At 40.9% G+C, this 18,029-nt stretch overlaps 1 protein-coding gene across 2 annotated transcripts; it reads left to right on the top strand.

Moving 5' to 3' along the window:
• Nucleotides 1-8,473: 8,473 nt before the first annotated feature.
• On the top strand, nt 8,474-15,624 carry LOC309959418 (granzyme A-like; the record flags this gene model as incomplete). 2 transcript variants are annotated; one of them, XM_082835671.1, is made up of 5 exons in its annotated part: nt 8,474-8,543; nt 11,126-11,264; nt 12,688-12,823; nt 13,075-13,344; nt 15,463-15,624. In XM_082835671.1, the coding sequence occupies 5 exons, from the start codon at nt 8,474-8,476 to the stop codon at nt 15,622-15,624; spliced, it is 777 nt and encodes a 258-aa protein (XP_082691797.1). The 2 variants fall into 2 exon arrangements, with proteins under 2 accessions (XP_082691797.1, XP_082691796.1); XM_082835670.1 differs by having other exon boundaries at nt 12,682-12,823.
• Between the last annotated feature and the right edge of the window lie 2,405 nt (nt 15,625-18,029).

The following is an 18,029-nucleotide window of genomic DNA, read 5'->3' as shown; positions in this document are numbered from 1 at the left end:
ATTGTGTTAACATATGACACAGCAATCCCACTCCTGGGCACATGCAAAAATCCGTGTCCTCACAAAAGCTTGTATATGAATGTTTATAGCAACATCGTTCATAATAACCAAAAAGTAGAAACAACCCAAAGTCTACAACTAATGAACAGATAAACAAAATGTAGTATGTCTATACAATGGAATATTATTCAGCCATAAAAGGAAATGAAGTACTGATACATGGTATCATGTATGAACATGGCTGAACACAGCTAAAGCTTGAAAACACTATTCTAAGTGAAAGAAGCCAGATAGAAAAGGCCACATGTATGATTCCATTTAAAGGAAACGTCCAGAGTAAGCAAATTTATTGACAGAAAGTAAATGGGTATTTGCCAAGGGGTAGAAGGAAGTGGGGGCTGGGGAGTGGCTGCTAATGGTTATGGGGTTTCCTTTTTTGGAGCGATGAAAATCTTTGGGAATTAGATTGTGGTTATAGGTGCACCACCCTGTGCCTATACGAAAAACCATTGAATTGTACACTTTAAAATGGTCAGGTTTATGCTATGTGAATTATATCTCAATTTAAAAAAAAAAAGAGCTGTCTGTCTTCTAAGAATGAAACTAGAAGCAGCAACTTTCAACGGGGGGTGCACAGGGGTTACCCAAGCATCCCACCCAAAGGGAGGGAGTTGTCAAGAGCCCGCTAAATAGACTTGAGAAGAACAAATCATACAGTATCTCCAAAGGGCATCCTAGAGATTGAGAAATAGCTGAAGAAAGCTATTCTGTAATCTAATCCTCTCTGTTATCACCAGTATGTCTGAGGAAAAGAGACAGGAGAGACAGACCACTTTCTGAAAAAGGAGAGATAACGAAGAATCATTTGTCAGTGCTTATTGTTGCAGAATTACGGTATGCTGATTCTGGAGGCCTGATGTCAGCTCCTTTGAGAGAGACAGCACTAGATCAGCAAGGCGAAAGTCTTACTGGAAGGAAATGTGATTTCAGATTTGGGGTAGGAGTTAGGGGAGTTATAAAATCCTATCTAACCAAGCAATCTTCTGCCTTCAAGCTGATGTGCCTTGCGAGGAGAGAAGATGTGCCCAGAGCAAGTGAAAAATGCCATTCTTCTGTCACACGATGGTGTGCTAAATCTGCTCTCCATTTTAAACGTTACTCTCCTCCAAGTTTGGGTACAAGGGTTAGGCCTCCAGAGCTTCAGCAAAGAGCAAACTGCAACATGGATTTTAAGGAGTGCCTCTTACCAACTCAAAGACATCAGCTCCAGCAACTCTGCATCCCTCCCCAGCCCGCCACCTCATCCCCAATTTTTTCCATTCCCATAAGCATATAAGCATGCTTCTACCTTCCCCAGCTTAAAAAAAGAAAACAAGACTCCTTCTCCAGGCATTTCCCCCATTTCTCTGTTTTGCTCTATGTCAAAACTCCTCAAATGAGATGTCTATACTCCAATTTCTCTCCTTCCATTCTCTCTGAAACTGCAATATGGCTTTTGCCCCACACTCTACAGAAATGGCTCGTCGAGGGCTTCATTTTGTTAAACCCAATGGTCAGTTTTCAGTCCCCTTTCACTTGCCTTCCCAGCAGTATTTGACACAGTGGAGCTCTTCCTCCTCTTTTTTTCGGTACGCGGGCCTCTCACTGCTGCGGCCTCTCCCGTTGCGGAGCACAGGCTCTGGACGCGCAGGCTCAGCGGCCACGGCTCATGGGCCCAGCCGCTCCGCGGCATGTGAGATCCTCCCGGACCGGGGCACAAACCCGTGTCCCCTGCATCGGCAGGCGGACTCTCAACCACTGCGCCACCAGGGAAACCCTCTTCCTCCTCTTTGAAGCGCTGTCTTCACTTGGTTTCCAGCACGCCGCCTTCTCCTGGCCCTCCTCCTACTTCACAGGTCCCTCCTCCTCAGGCCCCGTTGCTGGACCTCCTCTTCTCTTCTACCTCTTCATGCTGGGGTGACCCGCAGCTAAATCCCGGGACTTTTCTGCTCCGTCCTCACTCCCTCTCCCACGGCAATTAGGTTCTATGACTCTGGAGATGGTGCGCCATTTACACGCTGATAATTCCTAATCTGTCTTTAGCGCAGACATCTCCCTAGCTTCAGGCTGCTAGAGCCAGCTGTCTTACTCTAAAGCTCCACTTGGGTGTCTAGCAGACATCTGAAACACAACCTGTCTGGAGCAGACCTCCTATCTTCCCTTCCAAACCTGCGTCAACTCTAGACTTCCCCATTATTTCATGGCAGCTCCATCCTCCAACCTCCCCGTTGCTCAGACCAAAACTTCTGGAGTCTTTTGGACTCTTCTCTTTTTCTTTCACTGCACATCCATTCTGCAAGGGAATATTACCTGCCCTACCTTCAAAATATATCCAGAATCAGACTATATCTTATGACCTCTGCTGCTACCTGCTGGGTCCAGCCCACCATCCTCTCCGTCCTAAATCACTGCAATCACCTCCTAACCTCCCCGCTTCCTCCCTTGCCCGCATTCAGTCTGCTCCCTGAACGGCAGCCAAAGTGATCCTGTTCAGACACTTCAGCTCATGTCTGTCCCCTGCTCAAAGCCCAGCAATGGCTCCTGTTTCTGTTGGGGTCAAGGTCCCATGAGGCCCTCACAGTTTTGTCTGCAGCATTCCCCTGACTTCATTTCCTTCTGTGCTCACCTCAATCTCCTCTCTCGAGCCATGCTGGCCCTCCTGCCCTTCCTCATACTCACCAGGAACCCACTTAGGGCTTTTCCCCTGTTCCTGGAAAGTTCCCCCCAATATCTTCATGACTAGCACCCTACCATCCTCCAAATCTTTGCTAAAGTGTCACCTTCTCAACACACCTTCCTAAATTTCCCTGCTTAAAATCGCATTGCACACACATCCAATTCATGCTCCCTCCCCCTCCCCCGACCTTTATTTATATAGTTGACCCTTGAACAACAGCAGGGGTTAGGGGCACTGACCCTCTGGACAGCCGAAAAATCCATGTATAACTTTATAGTTGGCCCTCCATATCCATGGTTCCGAATCTGCGGATTGAACCAACCTAGGATCAAGTAGCACTGTAGTGCTTATTTAGTGGGAAAAAAATCTATGGATAAGTGGACGCTCGAAATTTAAACCCATGTTGTTCAAAGTACAGTGCCTGGAAGGCACACCCAGCAACCTCCACTCACTGAAACCCGGCGTGCATAAAGCCCATGCTGAAAGAACCCCAAGTGATCAAAACAGTGGTTGCAGAAACCCACACCCTGGCCTTGTATATTCACTGACTGTTAAGCCTAGAAGGGCTCCAAAGAGCACTTAGTCCAACTCTCTCCCTCACTATGTAGAGAAGGATGCTGAAGCCTGGAGCAGTTCAGAAGCCTGACTTACAAGAAAATACTTTCTGAAATGTCAGTTTTCCTGCTCCTTCCCTCTCCAAGTCTAAATTATCTCTTCTTTAAAATATGTAGAAATAGACATTTCTGTGTATCCAATGAGACAATTCCAAATATTGAATGCTTGTTACCTACAAGGCACTCAGCCCTGAGCAATCTCCCCCACTGAGAACACTGAGACAACTTGTACAGAAAGAACTGTACCTTCTCTAAGCAGAAACCCAGCTACAGAAGCGATTCGTCTGCAGCCCTGACTGGCAGAGTAAGAGGAGCAGTGAACCTGGGACAGAGCTCCTGATCTCACTCTGCCTCTGACACACCCCAGGACTCTGAAGAAACCATTCAAGCTCTCTGGGCCTTGATTTCCTCAATCTGTCATGAGCGGGGAGGACAAGAACATCACCCTGTTCCAAAAGTGTGTTAATAGAATGTCCTCTAACAGAGGCCTTTTCACAGACATTGAGAACAGATCTGAACTTCCCATGGTGTACAAGGCCCTGCTCGAGCTGGAGTCTCTGCCTCACTCACTCCACTCTGGCTGTGCCAATATTCTTCTCTCAGTTCCACACATACACACACACACACACACATGCACTTTGTGAGCACCCACCTGCCCTCACACATACACTCTCACATACGCCCCCATCCCCACAGGCACTCACATTCACACCTGCACACACACTCACTCCCCATAAACTAGGTTTTCTCAGGTTGGCGCCCTTTCCTCCGGCAGTTCTGGGCTTTAACGCCAGCTGCTCATCTTCTCTGAGAGAGACCGTCCTTTAGTATTCTCCATTTCGGCACCCAATTTTTTTCCTTTATGTTACTTACAACAATTTAAAATCATTTCACATGTCTTCCTTAGTAGACTCTATGCTCCATAATGGCAAAGATTAAATGTGTTTTATTCACCTTTGCTTCTTATCCCCAGCATTTACACTGTGTCTGGCACCTGAGAGGCATTCAATAAATATTTATGTAATGTATCAATCAGTATGATTCCAGGCCTTTTCCCCAATAGCTGATTCACTCCTCTATGACCATGGAAAGAGGACAGCAAATTCAAATACAAGTGCATGTAACAGCATGCATTGCTTTCTTGAAAAATATCAATTCATTGGGTTATGTAGATTTTCCAACTGTTGACACATTCATTGCACAGTATGTTTTAAAATACATTTGTTAATGTCACTACCATCTCATTGGGAAAGTCCTTAAGTGTTTGGAAGATGTCAAGCTCGTGATAGCAGACACAAGTGTTCCCAAAATTCTAATTTTCACTTGAAAGCTCTAATTTTATCATGCAACACATTGTCAGTTGTTTTCTCTAAAGCAACAGGCTCACTTCATTCATGTTTGAGAAAATGTCTGTCAAATACCCAAGTCTGAATAATCATATTTTGTCTGTTAGCATTCTTTCAAATAAAAATAGTATTCCATGAAAGAGATAGGTAAGTTCACAACTCAACCAATTGCACCAGTGCCTTTCCCCAAAGCAACCATTGTACTTTCATGTGTAACCAACGTGTTTCGTGCATATTTTGCACAGTTCCCACATCACAGAGAATATTAAAGAGACATTTACTACAGGGTAAAGATATGTTACATTTTTTTTTAATTTTCCTGTTTCTACTGTCTCATCAAAGACATTCTTTTTTTTTTAAATTTTTATTGCAGTATGGTTGCTTTACAATGTTGTGTTAGCCTCCACTGCACAACAAAATGAATCAGCCATACACATGCAGATATCCCTTCCCTTTTGGAGTTCCCTCCCATTTAGGTTACCACAGTGCATTAGGTAGCCTTCCCGAAGCTATACAGTATGTTCCCATTAGCTGTCAAAGACATTCTTAGTTGAAACTGGTTTTCTCTTCTGAGAGTGTCTGACAATGAAGAATACAGTGACTACTAGTACTGTTTGGTGCTACTGCACTGACTTGTGCTAAGGCACCAGCAGTTTTATCTGTCCTTCCCTTTGTGACATCAGTGAAAATGTCAACACAGATGAAAAACCAACACCTTAGTATTATTATGAAAATAATTTTAATCTTGCAGACCCCTGAAAAGGTTTCAGGAACCCCTAGGGGTTCACCAACCACACTTTGAGAACTACTGGCTTACAATAGTGCAATGGCTCACTCACAGCTGGAATAAATTAAAATTTTTCCCAAGAACGTAACTAAACAGCCTTAATACACAATTTTTAGAATTTATACTTTACAGTCAAAACATCTTGAAAAAGATTGTTAGAATGAACAAAGTTAGTGGGAAAGTTAGTGGACACACACCTTTCAATTTCAAAACTTTCTACAAAGCCTCAGTAATTAAGATAGTATGGCACTGGCATAAGGACATACGCCAATACGGTACTGACATAAAGACAGATAATGTTATAAACTGAGAGTCCAGAAATAAACTCTAACGTTTATGGCAAACTGATTTTTGACAAAGGGATCAAGACAATTCCTTGGGAAAGAATAGTCTTTTTAAGAAATAATTCTGGAACAAATGAATATCCACATGCAAGAGAATGAAGTTGGACCCCTACCTCGAACCACACACAAAAATTAACTTGAACCAGACAAAATTTTAATTAAAAAGGAGACCTAAATGTAAGTACTAAAACTGTAACACTCTTAGAAGAAAATCTAAGAGTAAATCTCTGTGATCTTGGATTAGTCAGTGATTTTTCAGATGTGAAACTAAAGGCAACAAGTGATAAAAGAGATGGATAAGTTGGACTTCATCAAAATTTAAAACTTTTGTGCTTCCAAAAGACACCATCAAGAGAACTAAAATACAACCCACAGACTGGGAGAAAATATGTGGAAATCATTTACTTTATAAGGGGCTCATATCCAGAACATATAAAGAACACTTACAACTCAATAATAAAAAGACAAATAAGTCAGTCAAAAAACAAGCAACATTTTTGAATAGCCATTTCTCCAAATAAGATATACAAATAGCTAGGAAGCCCATAAAAAGAAACTCAACATTAGTCATTAGTCATTACAGAAGTGCAAATCAAAACCACAATAAGAAACTGCTCCACACCCACTAGAATAGCAATTATAAAAAATAATACTAATAGCAAGCACTGGCAATAATTTAGAAACCTGGAACCTTCATTGTTGATGGGAATGTAAAATGATGCAGCCACTTTGGAAAATAGTTTAGAAGTTCCTCAAGATGTTAAACGTAGCTACAATATGACCCAGTAATCCTGCTCCTAGGTTTATGCCCACATCCCAAATGAAAACGTATGTCCACCCAAAAATTCGTACATAAATGTTCATAGCAGCATTATTCATAATAGGTAAAAAGTAGAAACAACCCAAGTGTATATCACCTGCTGAAATGGTAAATAAAATGTGATATTTCCATATGATGGAATATTATTTGGCAATAAAAAGGAATAAAACACTCATACATGCTATAATATGGATGAACCTCAAAAGCATTATGCTAAGTGAAAGAAATCAGTCACAAAAGACCACATATTCTACGATTCCATTTATATGAAATGTCCAAAATAGGCAAGTCTAAGGAGACAGAAAGTGGATTAGAGGTTGTCTAGGGCAGGGGAGTGGGGGAAGGAGGGTAATGCTGAGTGACTGCTAATGACTATGAGGCTTCTTCGGGGAATGATAAAAATGTACTAGAATCAGATTATGGTGATGGTTACACAACTCTAGAAATACACTAAAAGCCATTGAATTATACACTTCAAACGAGTGAACTTGATGGTATGTAAATTATATCTCGGAAAGCTGTTAAAAGTCAACATGAGTCTAGGAAAGGTAACCATAGTCACATAAAAAGAAACAGAATTATCAATGTTTCCTTTAGGAAATTTTCAGTAGCTGTAGTCAATTAAAATTTGATTTTTTTTTAAAGTCTGCACTAAAATTATTCACCAAAAACAGAAGCAGGGTATCCCACTGCTTTACTGAAAATGATTCATCTTTGATACCCTAGTAATATCTGGGAAAAGGAAACACAGGTATCTCAGTAGGGCTTCCTTCCAAGGTCATGTGATTTCTGAAAAAGCAACTTCTGAGTCTGAAGTCATTAGGGTGTTAATTCTGGGGATGGCTGGTTAACACCAAACACCCTGATCAAACCTATGACCATATACATGTCATATAATAAAGACCACATCCTCAGCTCAGAAAAAGAGCTAAAGACATTTCTAATAGAAAGCACACTGAATACTGTTTGTTCAGGGACTGAGGATGATCCTTCTTAGAGTGAGATATTTTCCTTACTGAAACAAAGTAGCCATGTCTGACACCCATTTTCCTTTCTTAGCTAAATCCAGAAAGAAGGAAGGAAGGAAGAAAGGAAGGATAGGAGGGAGAGACAGGAAGGGAGGAAGGAAGGAGCAACTCAGAGATACTTCCATATGTCTAAAGCTGTAACATCAAATGATCAGGGGAAGCCCAATCAGGGGACTGGAGAGAGCTAACCCTCCCTACTGCACCAGCCTCTGTCCCCACCTGCCAAACTCCAGACAGGGACACAATAAGTTACCCTCCACAAAGTGGGGAAGGAAAATCCAAGCAGGAGCTTATGAATAAATAAGCCTCCATCCTATATTTCCACGTGCCCTTAGCTGATTAATCCTTACAAAATCCAAGGAGATGACTAGAAAGACACTTGGTTGGTGACCAACTTTTAGGTTACCAATTTTAAATCTCTGATTTAAGTCTTTAAAGAGCTTTCATTTGTGGATAGAAAAGATAATGTTGCTGCTGATGAAAACCAGAATCCACGAAATCTCAGCTGAAACATTTGGAGTCTCTTCTTGTATACTATGTTCTGATGGCAACGAGGGCCCGTTGTCCCCACCCACTCTGTAGAATTACAACCCTCTCCCCTCGGCAATCCTAGCCAAGGAAAGCATGCCCGCAGATGAGTGATTACTCACTGTTCTCACTTGTGGCTTGTTTTTTCTTTTTCCTGATACTCAACTTTGAAATTGGAAAGAAAGAAAAGAAAGGAAACCACATCCTTTGTACTCTCGATATATAAATAAGAGCCAATCAAGAACTGAAAACAGATTTTCACATTGATTGACGTGGGGACACCAGCCACAATGAGGAACTCCTCTACCTTCCTGGCAGCCACTCTCTCAATGGTCATTTTCCTCCTTCTAATTCCTGAAGGTAAGACTGATTCTTGTCATTTCCATTATAGCAATTAAGCAAAATGGAGCAGACTCTTTGGCAGTATTAGCTAAGTGTACTAAGAGGAGATTTTTTTCTCGCAAGCCTTAACATTCTTTCTTGGATTCTACATATATCTTTATTTTAGAAAGAAAAACAACCTTCTTTCTTCTTTACAATTCCTTTACAAAAGATAATAGAACCACCAGTGCTGCCAACTTGGGGCTTGAAAACTGTCAAAAAGGACACTGTAAAAACAAGTAAACAAACAAACAAAAAGTTCTTAAGTTAGGAAAACAAATAGGACCTTTCAGGGAAGGAATAGTGATGCCTCAGCCTTTCTTGCTGCAGAAAATGCATAGATAGCTTTAATGACAAAACCGACTATACTTCAATAATAAATAAATAAATATATATTTTTTAAACCTGACCTAGACACACCCCAAGAATCAGGAATGATTCGAATATTTATCATTATTTCTCTAGGTTAGTGTGTCCTTGGGAATACATTAGGACATTGGGAGCATCCCCGCATTGACTCTTTGGAAGTGCTATAGTATTTTGTATTAAGCTTATTCTTTGATGTACTAAGTAGTAACCAACTTGCCTGGTTTTGTGTGAGTTGCACATGCATCAGTTTGAAATGCTGCAAAAGTCATGGGATTATCACTAGAAGGGTAATAGCCCTGGGGTAGCTCTAGATGTTCCTTAAAAACTTTCTAGGCAGTGAAAAGCACTCTGGGGCTAGGCTGAACTGTGCTGGACAAATGTGGAGCAGCCATGGGTTTTCCCCACATCGTGGCAGCTTTTGGAGATGGAAGTGGTGGGTAGATGCTGATGCAACAACCTATCTTACCAAAAATTCCCAAGGAAGTTCTCTAGTTTATCTTGTACCTAAAAGTTTTAGAAATAATAAGGTTACAGGGCATTAGAAACAAAAGGGTGGGCAGAGTACTATAAGTAGGGCATAGCACGACTATGTTCAGGCATGTCAAATCCTCCACAACAGTGAAAACAGAGCAGATTTTAAAAATCCAATCTTATCTTTTCTTCAAAGGAAACAACAAAAGCAACTTACTCTTTGTTTCCTGTGGGCAGAGAGAGCAATGTGGGTCCCTAAAAGGAACAGACACAGCAAAGCAAGACTTGATGCTCTGGATGGGAGGTCTCAATCCTTCTACACATTAGAATCCTCTGGAGGGTTTGAAACAATGCTGATATCCCAGTCCCAGTGATTTTAATTTATTGTGATTCTGGGTGGGAACCAAGAATTGCTAGTTTTAAAAACTTCTCACCTGCTTTAAATCCTATTCCCGAATCCTAGGTTGTGGGATATGGGGACTTTTTCTGAGGTGGTATTTGTGCTCACCAAACACAGGACTCTGCAAAATGAACTATTATACTGAGTTTATGATTTCTGCAGCCCAGACGGTCCAAAGATGCATCTTTGAAATCCATCTATTTGTGATACACCCCAGGAAAATTGAGATGTAGGTGAAGTCCTCTTGGTTTCTCTAAGTTCCTTACCTTTTTACTTCTAGAGTCTAGGATTTCTCCTTCCCAACTCCCTTCTGGAAACCCACTTCCCCTTCCCCCACTCTCATCATTTACCCCTCATTGTAAATCTGGCAATGAGTTAGCTTTAATAATGGAGTAACAGGCACTGTGCCCTATTGAAGCAAACCTGAGTCCCAGCCAATGGTCAGGAGAAACGTTTGGGGAGAACCCAAGAATGTCTGGTGTAGGAAGGTGATGCTGAGAGTATATCACACGGGCACAAGATCCTCTCAACCAACATGTATGGTTTGCCTCGTGCTTTGGTCTCACTGTTCGCTAATAGTGAATCTCTACTCTTGTTCTATCACCAAAGAAATTTTACTAAGGCAGAATTCTCTCCCTATAGCATCTTCTCTCCTCTCTTCATTGGAAAAGGGCTTAAATTAAACCATGTGGTTCAGTCTGGAGATTGAAGGGGAGCTTCAGTTGCAAAAGATATTATTCTCTCAATTTATGAATGAGAAGAGTGCAAATTTCAATAAGCAAAAGTCTCACAATGACCAAAGAACTCAAGGGTAGGGTCACAGCTAAAAGGTACTAATATCAGTTTGTAAGCTATGGGGTTTTGCAAGGGCTTGGGGCAAAAAGGGTGGTTTTCAAGCTTCTAAAAGCCACTCTGCTTCCCCAAATTAATACTTAGCCAGAAAGGGAGAGGTGTGGGAGAGCACTCAAGGTTGTCGTCATCACCAGCGGCTCCTTGTGTTACTGGTATAAACCCATGCACAGTTGTCTGCCTTTGCAAGCCCTGAGGCCTGAGGTCAGCGGTTGTGACAGATTTCCAGCCTGATAATCCCTGGAACGACCAAAGGCATGGTTTCTGTGGATGAAAGAGCAGGACCTTCTCAGAAAGTCCAACAGGAATGGGATTTACATTCAGATATCTGAAATCCACATGAAGATGGGGAGGATGCCCTCATCTCCCCTCCTCTCTAAGTGGGAAATGCATGTCTAGTCTTAGAAACATGGCTTTAGGTAGAACTCTTTGGAGGGGTCACTGATATGACTTGTCTTTTTCTTTTTAACAGATCTCTGTGTAAAAATTATTGGAGGAAATGAAGTGACTCCTCATTCAAGACCCTACATGGTGCTACTTCAAGACAAAAGTATCTGTGCCGGGGCTTTGATTGCAAGAGACTGGGTATTGACTGCAGCTCACTGTAACGTGTAAGTGCTTGGGTTTAAAAAACATTTGTGGAGATATTCTAACTTGGGGGAATATTAATGAAGACAGTAAATACCACTAAAGCCACAGGATCTTTACATCGCTTACATCTTTGACAAATTGCTTTACCCCAAAAGGGAGTTGAGCCCAGGCTCGGCCCCAAAGAATCCGACCAATGAGGAAGCAGCAACCAGAGCTCTTCCGGAAGATCTCCCCTAGAGCTTCCCTAGATGCTTCTGATCTTGACTTCATGATGGTGCGGAAGGGTGAAAATTTCAGTGTCCCCTCAGGGGCCTGAGCACCACTGTCAATCAGAGAAAGCTTCTTTTGAATGCCTTCCTGTTTTTCTTATGAACTTCTCACGCCATCTCTTAACCACCGTCAACCACTGCCTTCAAACCTCTTCCAGGGCTGGTCTTTTCTCCGCTCCCTAAATCAAGCTTCTAAACTTGGGCTGTCTATTATGATAGCCACTATCATGTTGGCTATGTAATTACCTATGGCTATATACATTTACATTAATTAAAGTTAAATCAAATTACAAATTTAGGTCCTCGGTCTCACTGGCCACATTTCGAGTCCTCAGTAGCCTACACGGGGCTCCGTATTGGACAGTGCAGATTTATAGAACATTTCATCATCAAAGTATAGTCTACTGAAAGCACTGTTCTAATGTCTTAAGTGAGACTAATATCAGCTGTGTAATGGAAAAACAGCGATGTGAATATATGGTTGGTGTAGTTTATACACTAAGATGTGAGTGATAATGGCCTTCATCATTAATGCATCAGAGAGGATCTTGATTTTATTAACCAAAATGAACCTTTAGCATGGAGTAATAAGAGGAAAGAATGCTGGGACCCTCCTGCAGACCACCATCCCCTCAAACACACACTCAATGCCATGCAAATAGGGTCTTCCACTAAGCGATCTATCTCTGAAAGTTTTCCCATTTAAGTCTGCTGTTCTCTTACAAAGATTTCTTCAGTGCATTAGTCTACAACTATCGAGTGTCTTTTGCTTTTGTCTCTAGACTACTGAGATCTCTGTTTTCCAGTCATCTGCAACCTGATTCTCTATGACAACTAAAGGAAGGTTGAGGGGATGGCAGTAAAACCCCAGCAAAGATCCCAAGACTTGGCTTAGCTGCCATGGAATTCTCTTATCATTTGTTTTTCAGTGAAACTAGTTTAGCTTGTTATAAATAAGCTGCAGGTGATCATGATGATAATGGTAATGATAAATTCATAAACAATTCACTTTTTATTCTTTAAAGTACACATTTTTTTCTGAGCCACAAACAAGTATTTTCACAGCAAGCGTATTTACAAATGGGACAATGAAACTGATCAGCACATAATATGCTCAGCTTCTGATTTAAAGAGTAAACCAAATTAACGGTGTTGTGTCTGTTTTCAGGAACAGAAGATCCCAGATCGTTCTTGGGGCTCACTCAATAACCAAGAAAGAGCCTGAAAAACAGATCATGTTTGTTAAGAAAGTGTTTCCCTATCCATGCTATGACCAGGACACGCATGAGGGTGATCTTAAACTTCTACAGGTACGAACCTTTGATTATACTTTTGATTGAAAGTATAGAAGCTCCTACAGTCTGGCCACCTACATGGAAACCTTTCTCAGTGCCCCGATAACTACAGACTGTAGCTGCGTAAGGGGGTGGGGGGTGGGGGTCCCTGAGGGTTCAGCTAGAATTTAAATAAAAATGTGCAATTTTTATTTTTTTAATTCATTTTTATTGGATGAAATTCTTAATTATCTCATTCTGTTAACTTTTTGCTTGTCTTCCAACAGCTGAACAAAAAAGCAACAATTAATAAAAACGTGGCTATCCTTACTCTCCCTAAATTGGGGGATGATGTGAAACCTGGAACTATGTGTCGAGTTGCAGGGTGGGGTAGGTTTCACAATAATTCACCTCGGTCTGATATTTTGAGAGAGGTCAATGTCACCGTCATAGACAGAAAAATCTGCAACGATCAAAGCCACTATAATTATAACCCTGTGATTGGACTGAATATGATTTGTGCCGGAAGCCTCAAAGGTGGAAGAGATTCCTGCAGTGTAAGTAAAATAAGATCCCAAACTCTAGCTGTTGGGTTAACTCATGCAGATGTAGAGAACGTGAAGTCACTCTTTGCCTTGTCATGACACTGGCTTCTACAGCGTCCTAGTGCTTTTAAAAAGAAGTTTGATAGGGCTTCCCTGGTGGCGCAGTGGTTGAGAGTCCGCCTGCCGATGCAGGGGACACGGGTTTGTGCCCCGGTCCAGGAAGATCCCATGTGCCGCGGAGCGGCTGGGCCCGTGAGCCATGGCCGCTGAGCCTGCGTGTCCGGAGCCTGTGCTCTGCAAGGGAGAGGCCTCTCACAACAGTGAGAGGCCCGCGTACCGCAAAAAAAAAGAAAAGAAAAGAAAAGAAAAAGAAAAAAAAAAAAAAAGAAGTTTGATAAAGCTCCAGTCAAATTAATTAATGTTCTCAGCTCAGGTGAGTTGTTCATCATAAACCACGCTAGTGCCTGGGTTGAACTACTACATCTTCTTGATTTTATATCGAAAACCACTAAGAAGCTATTTTTTCTCATTTTTCATATTAACATATATAGATCTAAACTGAAAAATATATAACACTGAGGAGAGCTGAAGTCAGGGTTCCTCTAGGGCCTTCAGTACGTTTTCCCCATCTGATCACCCCCCAAAAATTCCTCTGCCATTTAACCAGGTAAGTCTGAAATGCCTGCATTCCCAAGACAGACTCAAGATCTCCGGGGTAAACCCCATAGCTTCCTAGAGCTGAGCACAACCCCTGGAAACAACTTCCAAGCATGATCCATTCCAAAGTACACACAAGCCTGCCTACCATATGCCCTGAGAAGGGCTGGGACTGGGCTCCGCTTAAAGATAGGAGTAGAAGAACCCTTGACAAAGGTTTAAGCTCTGAGCACTGGTTTGTCACTTCTCACTTCACTCGGATGGAGCTGAGCCCTCAGAGCCTTGCATTTGCAGAACTCTGTGTACAAGCCTCAACAGCCCTTCATCTGGCACCACCCATCCTCCCTAAAGCCGGAAACAGCCAAGCTGGTCTCTAGACCTTAAATACATTTAAATATGCTGATTCTAAAGTTCCTTGAGAGAATACAAGGTCGCATATTGGGTGGCTCACGCACAAGAATAAAGCATGATTTACAGCTAACTGAAGCCTCCCTCCTAGTGGAACCAGGCAGTACCAAAGTGTTATCACTGACTTCCGGGAGCATCCATCTAGCATCAGATGCTCTACGGAGACTTGGGAGGAAAATCAAAGAGTAACGTAAATTCCACGAGAGCAGTACTTTTTGTCTACTTTTTTTTCTTTTTGTCTATTTTGTTCACTGATTTAGTCCTAGTGTCTAGAAGACTACATGGCACATGGTAGATGCTCCATAAGTATTGACTAAATGAACGATGTTTGCTAGAAAAGAATGGTGTTTGTGGGAGTTTGAAGGAATTGGCCTCCAAGGTCTAATTTTAATGTTCATTGATACTATGTAGGGTGATAGACTGGCAGATTAATAACGCAAGTTTTAAAATGTAATTTTCTCTTCAGTGATTACTGTATTGATGAGTTGAATTTTATTTTGAGTCTTTCACACTCAATACGCTCTTTAGAGATACTGTTGTATAACTTATTTCATTAAATGTTTCTTTCTCATTAAAAAAAAAAGGAGACTCGAGGTAGCAATTTCTGTCTATTTGAGAAGGGGAAGGAAAAGGTTGCTTCGGTTTTGTTCCTTTGGGAAGACAATTATCTGCTGGAGGAACTAGAAAACATGGCTTTTATTCTTTGCCTCAGTGGCCAATCTGCATTTGACTATTTTATCCCTTGAGCGATTATTAAACATTTTGAGAAAATGACAAACAGGAGAGTTTCTAAAGCAGAGAATTTGTCTCAATGTTAGTGGATTACACAAACAATAATACAAGTTTCATTTCAATTTTCACTGCTTCATAAACAAATCAAGAAAACCAATTTGAACATATTATTGAATATTCCCAAACATTTGGGTTTTTTAAGCACTAATTGTCAAGTAAGTCAGGGTTGGTCTTAACTTCACCTTAAAGGCTCCACATTAAATGGAATTTCTTCCATTCTGCTAGTGGTCATATTTGGTGCTGGTCTTCATCATTCCTCTTGTTTTCCCCCAGGGAGATTCTGGAAGCCCTTTGATATGTGAAGGCATTTTCAGAGGCATCACTGCCTTTGGCCTTCCAGGGAAATGTGGAGACCCTCGAGGACCTGGCGTCTATACTCTTCTCTCAAAGAAACACCTCAGCTGGATAGCTAAGACTATGAAACATGCAGTTTAGATAACCGTATTTCATTTCATTTGCTGTTACTTCTTTTTTTTTAATTTTTATTAGAGTATAGTTGATTTACAATGATGTATTAGTTTCCGGTATACAGCAAAGTGAATCAGTTATTCATATACATATATTCACTCCTTTTTTTTAGATTCTTTTCCCATATAGGCCATTACAGAGTATTGAGTAGAGTTCCCTGCACTATACAGCAGATTCTTATTAGTTATCTGTTTTATATATAGTAGTGTGTATACGTCAGTCCCAATCTCCCGATTTATCCCTCCTGCCCCTTATCCCCTGGTAACCATAAGTTTGTTTTCTTTATCCATGACTCTACTTCTGTTTTGTAAATAAGTTCATTTGTACTCTTTTTTTTTTTAAGATTCCACATATAAGCGATATCATATGATATTTGTCTTTCTGTGTCTGACTTACTTCACTCAGTACAACAATCTCTAGGTCCATCCATGTTGCTGCAAAGCATTATTTTGTTCCTTTTATGGCTGAGTAATATTCCACTGTATATGTGTACCACATCTTCTTTCTCCATTCCTCTGTTGATGGACATTTAGGTTGCTTCCATGTCTTGGCTATTGTAAGCAATGCTGCAATGAACATTGAGGTGCATGTATCTTTCTGAATTATGGTTTTCTCCAGGTATATGCCCACTGCTGTCATGTCTTAATTTTATCATAAATAAAATCAATTTGTATCACTGTATTTGTTGCTCTCCTATAACTTTAGCAGGCAGATCTCCACCAGCAAAGTGAACCAGAGTAATATAGAGACCTTGCGGATAATGCAAAGGAGAGATCAGGGACCAATGTCACCTGTGTCATCCATGTGACAAGTGACATGCAAACTTGGCTTGAAATATTCACTTCACTGATTCAGTGGGGCCCAGCAGGAGGGACACGAAGGTCAGTCTGTCTAGTAACAAGTACAGTGAAGGGCTCAGCAATTCTGCAAGAAACAGAGACAGCCAGTCTGGAACGTTTGGATTAAAAGGAAATGTTTGCCCTTCAAAGGCCATTGTTCCACATCAACACCTGCTATTCAGATTTATATGTAAGAACCGGAGTCGATGGGAGAAGTAGAAACAGAAAATGCCTTACAGTATTTTCCAAATGCAGGTGAGAAACAGAAATTAAAATTCTAGGGGATATTAATGAGGCACTTAGCTAGCCAAAAAAAGGATACAAGGAAAGTCAGCCTCCTTTCTCAGTAGTTTGAATAAGCCTTGGATTATCTAGGTGATTTCTTGGTTCCCCTTGTCATTGAGTCTGGGTAGGTCTAATCAACATGGTGGTTACAGTGACTGCCATCTCATACTAGGGAGTGAGTGTTGAATCGTGGCCTGAAATTTTCCTTTGGGAAAAAACTCAAGATACTTATTCAGCGTATTGAACTTAGTGGATAGTCATCAGCCCAGTAGCCACTTGAAGATGAGATTATGTGAACAGATTCCTCTGATTTCCATCAGTTCCCTTTGGAATATAAATCTTATATGTGTGTGCATGTATACATACATAAACATATACATACACACAGTATATCCAAACTAAGAACATACAGACAGCTTCTTAAAACAAATGAAGGAACATAGCTTAAAGACTGACCAGAATACTGGTCCTTTTGTTTTCAACCATGGCTGCCCATTAGACTTACCAGGCTCTTTAAAATGACCAATGCTCAGGTCTCACCCTTAGAAATTTTTATTTAACTTGATGAGAACCAAGACAAAGTATTCTTTTTATAAGCTCGCCAATGATTTTAATATGCAGCTGGGGATGAGAACCCCTATATTAGAAAGTGAAGTCTCATGCTGATATCTAAAAGAGATGCTCTAAGAGGATATTTTAGATGCCTGCTATAATCCCTAATTAGGATTTTAATAGCAATAAGAGGATGGATGGCGTATTCCCTACTGGCAACATTTATTACAGATTTTGAAGCCACTTAAAAAGAGTTGTATGAAACCCTTGTTCATTGCTGGTAGAAGTGTAAATTGGTAGAGCTTTTCTTAGGAAAAGTGGCAGTGTCTATTAAAACTGAATGAACACATATGCTATGACCTAACAATTCTACTCCTGGGTATATACCAAACAGAAATGAGGGCTTTTTTTCCACCAAATACGTGTTTGAGGATGTCCGTAGCAGCTCTATTCTTAAAAGTCAAAATTGAAAATAACTCAAATATCCATTCATAATAAAATGGATAAACAATTGTTGTATATACAATGGAATATTACACAGCAGTGAAAAAGACCAAACTACATGCCTGTGTCATGCATGAATGCAACAATATGAATTACTCTTACAAATCTAAGGTTGAGTAAAAGAAACCAGACCAAAAAAAAAAAAAAAAGAAAGAAAGAAAGAATATTTACGGTATGATTACATTTATCTGA

This window comes from Leucopleurus acutus (assembly GCF_964270905.1).
Source record: "Leucopleurus acutus genome assembly, chromosome: 3".
Lineage (NCBI taxonomy): Eukaryota > Metazoa > Chordata > Mammalia > Artiodactyla > Delphinidae > Leucopleurus > Leucopleurus acutus.
Note: the sequence above shows the minus strand (reverse complement) of the source record. Positions and strands in the feature narration are given on the sequence as shown.